Genomic DNA, 14,775 nt, shown 5'->3' with positions numbered 1-14,775 from the left:
TACAACTCCATTTAATGAAGCATTTGGAAATTCTTTAGCATGAACAACTAAGACACAGCAAGAAATAGTTTTAAGTGATAAAGAAACAAGGTACACTACAGTGGAAACTCTAACTTAAGGCCACTAAAGCTGTGTTGGACTTTGGGTGGTTTTTAAAGGGGTCTATACAGTGCCTGTATATTCACCCCCAGTGCACTGGGCTCTACAAGGGAGAGATTTATTCTCTCCCTACAAGATTTTGGAAAGTTATCTGTAAGTAGCAGCTCAGCAAAAAGTGTTTGCTGACTAGAAAAGGAGATGTTCTTCCACACTCAGCCAGTCAGGATGATTTGTAGGTGCTGTTAAAACCAACCCTGGTTATTACACATCATTTCAATACCCAGTGCTGGTCAGTACCCAGCAGCTTTATTCACTGCTCCTGAAAGGCCCCTGAGAGCAGAGCTCAGTGCAGTCTGACCACTCCTAGAGCAAAGAACTAGGGACACCCCAAGGGTGGTGCCTGGGACAAAACAATGCCAGGGCAGTCTGAGGAGCTGGTGGCTCCCAAGTTCCCTAAGTCTGGGACTGGACTCAATCAATATGTCTTCTTATTTCCAAGTCATCTATTCAACAAATTATAAAGGGAATGTGTAAGAACCAAACCTGAAATGTCAAATTATTATTTTAATGGCCAAAGTCTAGAATAAGAAACACTACACAGTCTCCACACCCACATTTTTAATGAGGCATCAAGTTACTAAATTCTCATATAATTTCATAGTAAAGTAGCACCCCCTACTGCTAAACTAGCATGGTCTGCAATAGTTTGTAGTGTGACTGTCTTCCTCTCTCTCAAATATTTAATTTGCTTTCCAGCCTGGGGTGGGGGCAAGCACTGACATATCTAAACTCCATGGCAAACATCACCTTTTGCCTCTAATTAGAAGCCAAGGGCTCTAGAGTTCTAATACTGGCTTCTTTAATCATTTAGGACAGAATAGCCTTTGCCAAAACACCTCCCTTCACTGACTGAGTTCCTTCACTAACATGGAATTAGAAATTAACCCACTGCACACACACTGCAGGGATTTTCAATGTTCTCATCCTTTCAATACTTGAAATGATCTATAAATTGCTCTCCTTAACAGCAGCAGCCACACCCAAGCTGAAGGCAGCTTTTACTCACTGGAGCTATCTCTGGCAGTTGCTTTGTACAAAACTAGTTCTTTTGAAGCAAGACCTTCCTGACATTATTTTACCAACTCTCCTCATGCTGGGAGCTGAGTTTTGTGTCTGTTGCTCCAGTGCTCACCTTTCTCAACAGTTACTTTACATAATGAAAAGTATCATGAATTAATACAAATACATTAAACACAAGCTACAACAATGCAACAAATCACATGCAGTACCAACCAGATGAGCTTCTGTCAACTCATGATCTTGCAGAAAAGCAATCACATAGGACATTCTTGCCTGATCCTAAGAGACTATTGTCATGCACATAAAACAAATATCCTGAGGGTAATCCCAGACAGGAGAAAAAGGCAGAGGAAATGTCAAGGAGATCTGAAATAATCCCATACGAGTTTAATCCCATCTGTGTAGTACTGTACCAAGCATATTTGATTTAACCCACCTATATACCTCATTTACCAGAAAAGAAAAGTCACACCAAGAAATGGATAATTAAATTAATAATTAAATGGAGAAAGACAATTATTAGCAAGGAGGGTTACAGAGCAGGGGGAGAAGAGAGACAGCAAAAAAAAAAAAAAATTCCCCAGAAACCTGAGGAATACAAAATAATCTGCCTCTGTGGAGTATTCAAACAAAAGCACTGGGAGTAAGTGCTTACAATGATACTAATTATTTGTAAACTCACAGAATGTGTATGTACAATACAGGTACCACATGGAAACTCACAGAGACAGACCTCAAATCTCCAAAACAAAAAATAGAAGTATGGAAGCTGAGACCAGCTGGTTTAAGCTCCAACAGATATCCAGTAAGAAAGTATGTTAAAAGTAAGAAAAACAAAATTTTTCTCAACACGAACTAAGTTAGGATGGAGCAGACATTGCAGCATCTGTGAGAGGGACAGTGATTACTGAGGATTAGAGGAAAGAATAAGAAAGAAAACCAAGGAGGAAGGCTAATAAGATGGCATTTAATTACACTGCTCATGATAGACCCTCCACACTACAACAAAAACATCATAAAGGCAATAATTTTGCTGAATTATTGTTTATTAAAAGGAAACCCCACTGGCTTAATTTGCCTAATTCAGATACACTGAATTCAGAGAGAGAGAGGAAAAATTCAGGACATGCAGCATTTCTAAAAATTAAATTTCTTGTTGCAATCTACCAAAAAGTTATAAGAAAAGAGACTTTGAAAAAAGACTGCCAGAATCTGCCAACATGCCCATACAAAAGAGGCAGCTGAGCAATGCTATGGAAATAACAGCCAATGTATACCAAAAGAAAAGCAGAATTACTTTTATCAGCTGCAGGCTCTAAACTAGACTCTTGAAATTAACCACAGATGATTTGCAGATGTTGGAGAGCAGAGGAGGGTTAGGGTTTAATTTAATGAGGAGTGTAATGGTCAAACAAAACCATTGCAGAAGGGAATCTTCCTTTCACATGTATCCCACCTGCCCACTGCAGAGTCCAGTGTGTGCAGTGAAACAACAGCAAGAGTAATTTTGATTTCTTTTAATAAACTCCCACTACAGAAAATTGAACACAAAAGAGTTACATGTGCTGTGTGCACAAAAAAAAAAAAAAAAAAAAAAAAAAAAAAAAAAAAAAAAAAAAAAAATTGCATAAATTTTATTTTTCTGTATCTTTTTGCAAAGACTTCTAAGGGCAACAGCATCATCAGACTTCACAAAAGCAAACTTTGGCTAGTATCACCTGGCAAGACTGACATGCAGGCTCAGGAAAAAAAACATTTCTCTCCATTATCCACAACAGTTTCCACATTCATATTCCTCAGTGCACATTCCTAGCATAGAAGTCTAATTAAAAAGCAGGAGGGGAAAAAATCAGTGCATCCACACTGACTTAACATTAGTGTTTCTGTGGGGTTCCACATTTAAGACTTACAAGTTTCATAAAACTACTCATCCGTCAGCTTGCAAAAGTAATCTCAAAGAAAATCCATAAGCCACCACACATTTTAAGAGGTCTTTTATCCAGAGAAATTAAGATAGCTACTTAGATGAATACAAAGTTAAGCACTTTATTTTAAAATTCACAAACTCCTGAAATTATAGCTTTTATTTCATTTGAGACAGGCTTTTTCAGTTTGACTTAATCTCTCTTTTATGTTCTTTAAGTAAAATAAACTTGAATCAGCAAAAAATGTACCAAGACATTCAGCATTTTTCATTGACTTGTTTTACATTTGTACACTGATTTTAACCTGCAGCTTTCCATGGTGAGTTACCTGAGGTTATTTATTGCCTTCATAGGACATCAAATTTTATAACTACACTCATTTCAGTCAGGCAGCAGTGCACAGACATCACAGACCTGTAGACCAAACAGGCAATTATGCCACAGGGCTTGGTAGCACCAGAACTACAGTTTGGAACTTGCTGCTTCCAAGTGTTATTTGGGATGAAGAGACCTCAAAGCAGCTCGGAGCAGGGAGGCTGCTGCACACCCCAGGGGAAAATGCACCACAGCCTGACTCATACTGTGAGTCTCAACACCATCTAATTGCCAGGAACACATCTATTGAAGACAATATTCTCTTCATTGTTGTTGCTTTTACCCATTGTTGGAGTCAGTGGGTCAGGGGTCTCTGAGTTTTTCAGAGAGAAATCAGAGTGCAGGGACTGAATTAAATCCTTTGGATAGATTGAAGTATATTAAGCCACTCACACATAAAGTAGATGTTTAAGTAGAAGTAAGTTAGTAAGTTTTAGGGTGAGTTCTAATGTCTTTAGTAAGTGAAAGGTTTCAAATGCCAGAGTAGCAGAGCGAGTTCTAGTGGAGGTTGAAACATACTGATACCTTCAGCAAGAGGCTTCAAGTTGTAGACAATGCTTAGACATAATAGAGCTATAGTAAGAATATTGCTTACATTTTTGGGTAGAACAAGATAGATTGTATGTGTAGTTCTATACATAACCTGGCATGCTAAGAAACTAGAATTATAATAGGTTAAAGAGTGGTGGTCCAAGTTTGCATCTTAGCTTGTTAGAAAAATCCTATATAAGGGTATATATTAGGGAGAGTTGGTGCTTTACTCATTTAAGATAACCCAGTGAAGTAGGAGCCTAAGAGCTCCAGAGTTGGTGCCTTAGAGCACAGGGGGTCAAAAACCTCCCAACCCACAGCTTTGTTTTGGAAGTGATCCCAGAACTGCAGGTCCCAGAGCAGGGATGCCCACGCCTGCCTGTTGTAAGGGCTCTGCCCATCACTGCCAGATGCAATATGCCAAAGCTGCATGCTGCAGTGGGACAGGATGCCCTTGCCCAGGGAGCACCCCAAGCAGCTGCTGCACCCACCTTCACAATCAGGCTCCGGTGCTCCTCAGACTGACTGAAGTTGGTGCCCATCTCAAAGATGCTCATCATGCCTTCCTCACACAGGCCCATCCAGGTGTTGTACTCCTCACGCTCTGGCAGTCTGTCCCAGAATGTCTTGAAGACCTCCCAGACGGTTTCCTGGCACACTGAAAGCATGAGAAAGGTCTGGTCTTAGTACAGCAGGAGTGTTTCTGTGGCACAAGTGGCCAGGCTATTACTGTCCCCATGTTATAAGCATGTCAGCACATGAATTCATAGAATACAGCAACCTGACACCTGCATGGAAATGTGGAAAACATTGAAGTGACCGAAATGAAGATGTTATTGATCTTTCACACTCATATCACCTCTCTCCCTGACTTCTTAAACTGAAATAATTCAAGAAAACTTAAGGGAAAAAAAAAAAAAAAAAAAAAAAAAGAATGTGAAAACACTTGTCTCTTAACAATCAAGAGCAACAGTATTTCCATGGAATGAAACTGCCATTTGGTCAATGAATCAAATTTTTAGAAAACCTAGAAAACCAAACTAATATGGCAAATGTCCTCAAATGAAGTAGAGGTGGAGCTTAAGTTGTAAGAAAGATGGTGGCACTGACCAAAGTCTAGTAAGCTCAGTCAGTAGCAATTCCTTTGGACTCACCTTCACACAGAATTTAAAATATATTTCTGAAATTACAACTGCATTCATAACTCCAAAAATAAGGCTGGATGATGACAAAAGAATATGCTATGAAATAAGCTCTAACTGTACTGTACATGTTCACTGAGAAAGAACTGGCCAGCTCTGAACAGTCAGCCTGAGAATTAAGATTTAATAACATATTCTACACTTTCTACTTTAACCCCCCAACCTTGCACATTCTCTTTTTGCCAGTCAGAGCAGTTGGTTCAGCACATGGTGCTCAAACATGAACAACTGTGTGACCCAGGATAACTCAAAGAGAGAAAGATTCATGGGATTTTCCTTGTGTCCTGGAAAAGAGCAACATGAAAAGGTGAACTCACAAAATCATTCATTCACACCAAACTCCATGCTGGAGGAGCAGCAGACAGATCTGCTTTTTGGCCTTAATCTGATTTCACTACTTAGACAGACAGTTCAGCAGAGGAATGCTTTGCGTTCTGAAAAAATCCTGACACTCCGAGCAAGCCCTTACAGGAGACTAAATCTATCTCCAGAAAGTTATTTACTTCAACCAGCTCAAAATTAGCTCTGGGCTTCCAAAACCAGTACCTTGATGTTATATCTTCTTGATGCTTTGTTTTCCAAATTCCAAAGTTGTTTAAATGTAGAATTTGACACAGATCACATATGGAAATATTTTCATTTAACTGAGAGATGGACATTTTTCTTAAATGCAAAGGCTTTACAAATAACAACCTTAAGGAATTGTTTCCTATGCAGCACCAGCCTTAAAGCTGAGCTGAAGCTGGCACACTTGATGGCACCATGCAGAAAAAGTTGTTTTCTTCACCCTGAATTTTAATTTATCAGAGCAGTTGAGACCATTTCTCTGTTGTGGAACTCCACAGATGCAAAAATATTTCTCATTTCTATGCCACACTCCCAGGTTTATGACATGGAGATTAGCATTGTAGCTCATCTGGCATGCATGACTAGAGAAAATAAAATCCCCAAACTCTGCATTATTAACTGTCAGTAGTATATTGCTGTTCTAGCACCCCTCCATCATCTGGGCAGGTAACTTCATTTGTAAAACTCACTGATTTGGAAAGGATTGTCCATGTTTCCTGTCAGTGTATGCATCTCTATTAATCAGAAACAAATAGCCAAACTGACAAAGATCCATGTACCACCTCACATCCCCCCCTCAAGTAGCACTTGCAAACCCCCTTTGAGGCAGAGACCATATTTCCTTTTGACCTCTGCAAAGACCTCAGGTAATGAAACCATAATCCTGCTCTGGGATTTCTGGCTCCTACTGGAGTACTAATTAACTTCCTGAAGTACAATAACATCTGTAATATTCTCTCTACTATCCCTTTTGTTATAGCTAAGCATCCAGGAAAAAACTAAAGTCTGGTTTCAAATCCAGGAATATCACTTGCTCACATTTCTTTTGGTGGTACTTGTATCCTACATACATTTCACTCCAGGTGCCACATTGTGGAGCAACAATCCTGCAATGAGATTACTCCCTGTGGCTGGGATAAGTCCTCAACAGACTCTCAGTAACAACTGAAGGTATTTGCAATAGCTTGCAAATACTTTGCAGGGACAGTCTTGTCCTAGAGTTTTCAAATACCAGCAGGCAAAGGACTGGCTTTCCAGTTGCAAGTAATTGAAGGTAATTTTCTTTAATGCTCTTAAACAAGTTTAAAATAAATGTGATGAGACAGTGTCTTGTCTGAATACAAGCTGCCCCCATATAAACAGTTGTTCCAATCGGCTCCCAATAGATTAAGGATTTTCTGTGTGTCCTTTCATTTGGAATTAGACACCCCACTGAATTCCAGTACCAAAGGCTTTGTGCCATCTGTGGGCTCCAAGCCCATTAATTAGACCTAAGCTGTCAACACAGCCGTGTATTCTGCAGAAGGAGGAAATGAGATGTGGATAAGTCACATTTTGTCCTCTCCAGCCTCTCCTATATAGCTGTTTCCACTGAGGTGAGCAACAGGCTGGACAATATAGTGAAAATTACTTGTGTATTCTCTTCCTTCCACACAGTCAAGAGTGTGCTAGTTCTGACACACAGGGAGGAATTAAAAACTCCAAGCACAGAGTTGACACACAGTCCATCTTGTCACTGTTTTGTTTATTCTAACTGGCCAGTTTGTAAAACAGGGCATTGCTTTGCAGGATGACAAGTCCAGGCTGTAAGGGCTCAACACAAGAACCATCCTCACATGTGCTCACCTATAGGGTGCTCAAGAGTAAATTCATGGATGGCTAAGAAAGAAACAAAATTGTTCTCTTTCTCATACATATTTCCATAGTTTTCCAGTCAGAACAGAGTTGCCATTTCAAGCACAGCAAGAGAACACCACAATTTATTCAGTGTGGTTCAAATGACACACATGTAAAGAAAGAGACGAGCACAATTCCATCTTCCACTTCTCCTTCAGGAATGTCAAAAAAAGGAGCCAATTCCTATCTTGACTTGACATGGCCACCCAGGGAACAGAAAAGACACCACCCTCACTGTGCATTCAAGTTGGCTGATAAGTGTGATTAATCTTCTTTTAGCTTGAAGGTGGAGTCCACCCTGTGATGGGTTTTCAGCTATCTGTATGTGAGGGAGGTTTTTTCAAAGTTTCTCAAATTCTTGAGAACTCCCATAAAGAAAAACATAATTTTCATTACCTTGATTTTAAGCATTTCAACACTGTAGACAAAAGTTGGAGGCACCAAACCAAAGTTAAACAAGACTTAACTGGAAGCTTCAGGTAATAACTATAACTTAGTGAATTTTAAACAGTATCTTTCCTTTCTGTCCTTATAGAAACTAGCCAGTGTCTGTGTCAAATACATTTCCTAGATATGCTGACAATAAATGAAGCAACTTTTGACTAAGATTTAAAACAGCAACTCTTTCAAACCTAAACAGAAAATGAAACAAAATGAAAGTCAGGGGGAACAAAAAGTTAATCACTGAGCTTTTCAACTAGAAATGCAACTCTGAGTTTTAAATAGAAAACATTTAAAGGAGCTAAAGAACGGGGGAGGAAAAAATGCTGCATAAGAGCTTATAATAAATTGCCAGGAGCCCAATAATTCAGTGTTATGATTGAAGCTGCTGAGCACATTTTGCATTATGATCTTTCCAGGACTGAGTTTTTGAAGACTAGCTACAAAACTCTTAAGAAACCACAAAGCAGGCAGCCCTGGCAGCATGAGGAAGAGCTGCTGAGCAGCCCCAGCAGCACTGCCACTGCCACCTGAAGAGCAGCTCAGTGCTCAGGCCATTTGAGGAGCTGCACTTCACACCTGGAGCTCCCACCAAACTTTCACTGGCTGCTGCAGGGGCACAGATATGTGGGACAGCATGAGTGACACAAGGCCCTGGAGGAGACAGGATTTGTGATGAAGCCTCTAATCCCCAGCAAACAATACTGATTAAAAACATCATAAAATCGAGATCAATCTTTTAAGGCAGTGAGCTAAGAGTCTTGAAGCTACATGTGAGTGGGAAGGTAAGCTCCCCTGGAAAATTGTTTCCTTTATCCCATGGCTGCAGTAATAAATTGTATTTTTAAGTTAGTTGATCTCTCTGCTACCTTGCAATTTTCCTCTGAAGAATTCAAATGTTAAAGAATGAGAAGGCTTATGAGAAGAGAAGCTCCCTGCTGCAAGAGATGTGGTCAGGTCCAGCTGACTACAGGAAAAGGAATAGTTATGGTGAAGACATGTAACTGAATGGCACAATAAACCAGAATTCAAACCAAGAATGCAAATCATACAGCTTGGTCTGCAGTTTGTTTCCAAAGTATGTTTTGCATATACTACATTTTCCATTCACTGCATCCTGAAAATTAGAAGTCACTTAACTCATCACTGATATAACCATCTTCAACATGAAAGAGCAGGTAGGAAAAAATTATATAAATAGCCTTGTTCAAGCTCCTATTGAGCCAAGTGTCACAGGCACTTAAAGTAAACAATGTCTTAACTTTTAAAGGCCATATCAGGTTTCAAAGGTTGCTTCAGAAAGCCAGGCATGTCATAAGACAATTCCAATGGGAACTGTCCATCAGCTATCTGCTTCAAAGCAGAAAAGCCCAGCCCTTGGAAGCTTATCTACTTCAAATGTGGTGTCTATGCTCAAGTAATACTCAAAACTAATAGCCAATACTCTGAAAAGCTGAAGACAATTGTTTCAACCCAAAAAAATCTTCATAGGCAGACACAAGCTCTTCTCAGTCCTACTAATCTGCAGAAATGAGTGAAAAAAAAAAAATGTTTATTTGAAGTTTTATTTCCTAAAGGTATCATCCCTATTTTCAAAACCTCCAGCTAAGATCTGTGATGTGATTAGATGACCTTTCTCTTGCTCTGAAACTCTCCAGTCTGGCTACCCCTCAGTGCCTGGGCAGGATACAGCACCCTTGTGGCTCACACTGTACAACTGGGAATGCATTTATCTCTCAATCAGCCTATTACACTCAGTCTGTGCTCAGGGATTTCTGAGGTTAACAGAAGGGGCACCACATGACAGCACTGAGCACCCTGTAGGGGGTAGGGTGGCTTTCTGGCCATTTGTGTAAGTGGGCAGTGCTGGAGTTTAATCCCAATTAAATCTCATTACTGCTTCTTAAGAGTTGAATCGTCTGTGGTGGCTAGGAGCACTGAATCAGGCTGAATATTCTATTTTGAGGCAACATGAGACCAACTCCTCGTCCTCTCTAACAATTTCTGCACAACTGAACTGCTTAATTGCAGAGGGGTTTGATAAAGACTGCAGTCACAGGGACAGACAGCTCCTAAGAGGTCATTCCTGCAAAGGCTTTGTTAGCATTTGTTAAACAAATTAATTCACACATGCAGAGAAAGCATTCATCTATTGCTGGAATGCTGTTCTATATGGCCTGTAACACAGGACATAAAAAAATTTATTAAAAAATCAAAGGGTTTAAATTGAGAAAAAATTTGAATGTCAATTAGCTAATTCACATTAATGATTTTTGATTTGAATACTTGCATACTAAACCCGAGCACATAAATTATTCTCACCAATAATACATTAGTAAAAACTAATGAGTGTCCTTCATGAAAAAACAGTCAAGTTTCTTAGAAGCATATGCTGGTATGTAAAAATTTAAATGTTGAGGGAGACAGATCCTCTACAAAAAAATTCAGAAATTTATTGCTGAGTATGATGTATATGTAATATGTACCAGGGATATGGGGAAAACAGGGAAAAAACTCAGTCAGGCAGATTCTTTATTTAATGTATGCTTTTTAGCCAAGTACTTTTCATGACTTGGCTCTTTGCTTTCATCATTATTAGCAAGCATTATTAGCTTCCTTAGATGTTCAGCTTTATCTGAAGCTCTGGCTGACAAGAACAGTTCTAGCAGAGGGACTGTCTGATCAACACATTTGATAAGAAGATCAGTGATCACAAAAAAAAAAAAAAATACACAAGCATACACTGAATAGTTTATGACAGAGGGTCACAGTAAGAAAAAATTGTAAAGAGAACAAGGAAAGGTAGCCACTAGAGTAATTACATCTCAGAGATGGCAAAGAAGCATATTAGCCTGAGCCATGGTGACAAAATCCATCAGCCCAATTAAGAGATATGAGATAGCATGGCTTGTACTGTTTACCTATCTTGTAATCCTTATATTGGTTATTTTACATGCTAATTCAACTTTGCAGTCTACTACAATCCTCTACCAACAATTACATGGCAGAGAATGGACAGACACTGAATTGGTCACAACAGACTTGGTCTGAGTGGGCGTGGCTGTTTTTCACGTTATATATTGTATTTATCTATGGCTCAGGCTACCATTTCCCTGTTAGCAGTAAAGAACATCATACCAGATATTAACATGAGCCCACTCACTATGAAATCCCATTATTAGATTTCCACAATATTTTTTTTGTAGCATCTGCAGCTGCCCATTGGACACACTTTGTGTTTGTCACAACAGACAAGCAATGAACCACCCTTACATTTACACGACTCTATCAGCAACCATAACATTACACCATTTAAAAGGACAGCAGTTAAGAACACTCTAAGTCCCAGCCCACAGGCCTGCAGTACTCAGTCTGTAAACATCTATGACTGATTTCCATCCCCATGTTGTAAAAAAGGAAATACAAAGTCAGCCAACAGCAGCAACCTCCAAACACAGCTACAAGAGATACAGAGACAGGGCAGTTCAGGGACAATCATAACCCAGGATTCATCTCCAAAGAGTGAAAATAGCATCACCTGCTGCTGCAAAACTCTCTTCTGCATCTGATTAATTGTAGGAATAAAGCAGCACTTCAGAAATTTGTCTTCTAGACTGCATGTGTAGAAAAATAAGTACAACCCTATCCCCTTCCAGGCTGGTGCTTGTGAATAACACAGTAATAAAACAACTACCAATAATCACACCATTAATTAGACTTTCATATGTTGAAGGGTCATACTGCTGTTTCAGAAAATACTGATTTTTCTCCAGATCCCTGTATTTTGTTGTGCTTTGATTTTTTTATTGTTTATTATATATTTATCAGATTCTTTATCTTGTCTCTTTTTAAGGCTCAAAAAATCCAGGTGGTGTAGTCAGAAAAAAAAAAAAAAAAAAAGCTGTACAATGTTAAGCCTACAGCAATATGACAGAAGCACTTCCTTAAATCCTGTGACAGGAATGTTCATCTCTCACTCTCTGACTCTTAGAGACTTTTGACAGCCAGGAAAAGTAAATAAAGCTACAGGAGCTACAGACAGATAATTCTATTTCCTACCTGTTTCCTTCTAAGGTAGACACAGACAGAATAAACAATCTGGATAATCAGCACATGCAAGCCTTTTGCTGTTTTCTAACAAACTCTTACATTACAATAGCAATCAACCTTTCCTTCCAATGTAGTGGCTGGCATTGGTAGAGCCATGGTATTGCTGGCAGTAAAGCAAAACCAAGGAAAGAACAGACTGTTGTAGAACCATTCTTCCCAGAGAAAGTATATATTGATATTGAAGTAATTTCTTACTTCAACATGTACAGAATAAACAAAAATTGCTAAAAAAAATTTAAAAAAATCCTAAAAATACACACTGAAAATGGAAAATCAGCAGTTCTGTGTACATTTATATTCATTCCCTTCTGGGTTCAGTTGTTTTATTAGTCACTCATAGTAGCTGGTCTCTAAGTGTTAAATAGTGACCACACTTCTTGCTAGGATTAATTTGCTGACTGTGGCTATCTGGATGGCTACTAAAAACTTTGCCTATTATTTAGTAACACTGAATTCAGACATCAGGTGCCCACCAAACCTGCTCTATCACTCCACTCTTCAGCTGGACAAATGAGAGAAAACATAGCAAAAGGCTCATGGGTTGAGATAAGGACAGTGAGGGATCACTCACCAGATTCTGTCAGGACAGGCTCAACTTTTATTACCAACATTTACTACCAATGAAATGTGAGCAGGACAATGAGAGCAGCATCTCCTCCTCCTCCACTAACTTTGGTGTCTGCAAAACTGTTTCTCTCTTACATTTTCACTCTTCTCTTTCAACAGCCATTGCTGTTGTACAGCTTTCTCCTTCTCAAATATGTTACCCCAGAAGTTCTGCCACTGTTGCTGATGGGATTGGCCCTGACCAGCAGAGCTGATTGTCCTTGGCTCTATTGATAAAGGGGAAGCTTCTGGCAGCTTCTCAGAGAAGCCACCCTTGTAGACCCCTGCTACCAAAATTTGGCCAAACAAACCCAATGCACTGCACATGAACTCTCGTGACCCCAGGTGCCAACCCAGGACATCACTGCTAATTAAAGTCCCTTTTTCTACTTTCAGAGATATTTTTCAAAAGTTTTAACTTAAAAGCACTAATGGTAATCACAGCCTCTCTGCTCAAGAAAAGCTTGTGGACTGTGAAAGCTGTTAAATCCAGTAAGGAAACAGATGGACTAGGTGGATTTTTGGTTCAGCCTAGGATTATTAAGACCTAAATATACATTTGCAACCTAATTTACAGATTTCTTTCTTCTTTATTATCACTCACACCTTTGCTTAGTAGGTATTGCCCTAACGTACCCCTAGCACACATAACTGAGGGGTGACTTTGTTAAAGACCATGGTATGTATGGATTCATTTGGAACAAAAAAAGCTCAAGTCATCTGGGTAGAAATAAGAAACTGGCAAAGCCTGTCAAACCATCATCATCAGTGTCAACATCCCTTGCAGGCTGGGCACAATATTTGAATGAGGCTGTAAAATCTCATAATTCCACTTCGTTCTCCAAATTCATTGCTTATATTCACTAATGCAAACATTAAACAGCTCCTGGTTGTCATTGCTTTTCACTTCTCTAAGTAACTGAACTGTCACCAGTGAGAGTTTCTATATAGGCATTCAAATCTCATCAAACATGTGTCTGGCAACACCCTTTCTTCTCCTCTGACAGCAGCTCTGTCATTTTACCAGTTTTGTACAGACATGTTAAGATAACTACAAATTGTTTGAATGCTTCAACACAAGAAGTGTTGCATGACTGTGATGCCCCATTCCAATGAGACAGAAGGGTTTGAAATACAGCATGTTACTGTAATATTTCATCAAGTGAAAGAAGATGTTAGTGGGAATATTGCAGCTCTTCAGAGAAAGCTCTGCCACATCAACTTCCACATCTTAAAAGAAAGGCTGCATGTCTATTGTACTTTAGCCCAACACACTGATTGTACACTGTGTACAACATGCCATAGCCAAAAGTCACATGCCTGAAGTGCCAATGTCTCAGACTTGACTTTCCTGACTGGCCCCTCAATGAATTCTGCTGGCACTTTAAGAACACTAAACAAACCAAACAAAGTCTGTTATTTAGCTACTACCTATTTTTCTTAGCATTCAATTTGTTCTGAGAAGATTATTTTAATAAACAATATGATTTCAGGGAGCAAGAGTTCTTATGATATATGAGTGTAGAGAGATAGTGGTGGGGATTTAACCCAGAACAGCTCTCATAAGCAAGATTAGCACATAAAATTAAGTTTAATCAGCAATAATGCATTTCCTATGACCTGCTACTTGCTGTGTTTCAAAGCTTGAACTATTTTTTAATAAGTGAGTGTTCTTTATCAATTACCCATGAGATGCACTTACCTCTGAGCCTGAAATACTTCAGATGGTTGGCAATAGCCTGCTCAACAGATTCATCAGGGCAGATCTTCACTCCACTGGGAAACAGAATGGAGCGCTTCCTTCGTAGCTGCAAATGCCTGTGGAACTGCTCAGCATCCATGATGCCATTAGGCTTTTTCAACCCAGGAGGCAGAGAAGGGTTTGCCAACTGCCAGTCACTGAGCTGAGGGGCTGGTGAAACATCTTTAGCCTGTCCTCCTCCTGCAGCTGAATAAGCTTCTGCTGTGAAATTAAAGCCACACAAATTTCTCAGATGAGATAATGAAGCAATCATTAGTATCTTCATGCTACTTCTACCTGTCTCTGACTGTGATGTTATAAACAACCTTAAGCTCTTTACAATACCCCATCAAATGGTAACATAGCATAAGGCTCTAACCCTTTGAATTCTGACACTTTGTGTTTAACTTCCCATCTGTCA

General features: G+C 39.4%; 1 protein-coding gene across 1 annotated transcript in view; it reads right to left on the bottom strand.

Annotated features, from left to right (window-relative positions):
• Positions 1-14,516, bottom strand: part of IMPG2 (interphotoreceptor matrix proteoglycan 2) — a 44,327-nt gene extending 29,811 nt beyond the window's left edge. Inside the window, exons 1-2 of the mRNA XM_079311702.1 lie at positions 14,316-14,516; positions 4,502-4,668 (exon numbers count right to left, since the gene is read on the bottom strand). Coding sequence (XP_079167828.1) covers positions 4,502-4,668; positions 14,316-14,454 — 306 coding nt within the window. The 5' untranslated portion in view covers positions 14,455-14,516. The remainder of the gene's footprint in view (positions 1-4,501; positions 4,669-14,315) is intronic.
• Positions 14,517-14,775: the final 259 nt, after the last annotated feature.

Source organism: Erithacus rubecula (assembly GCF_903797595.1).
Source record: "Erithacus rubecula genome assembly, chromosome: 1".
Taxonomy (NCBI): Eukaryota; Metazoa; Chordata; class Aves; order Passeriformes; family Muscicapidae; genus Erithacus; species Erithacus rubecula.
This window is presented reverse-complemented; position numbering and strand designations above follow the sequence as displayed.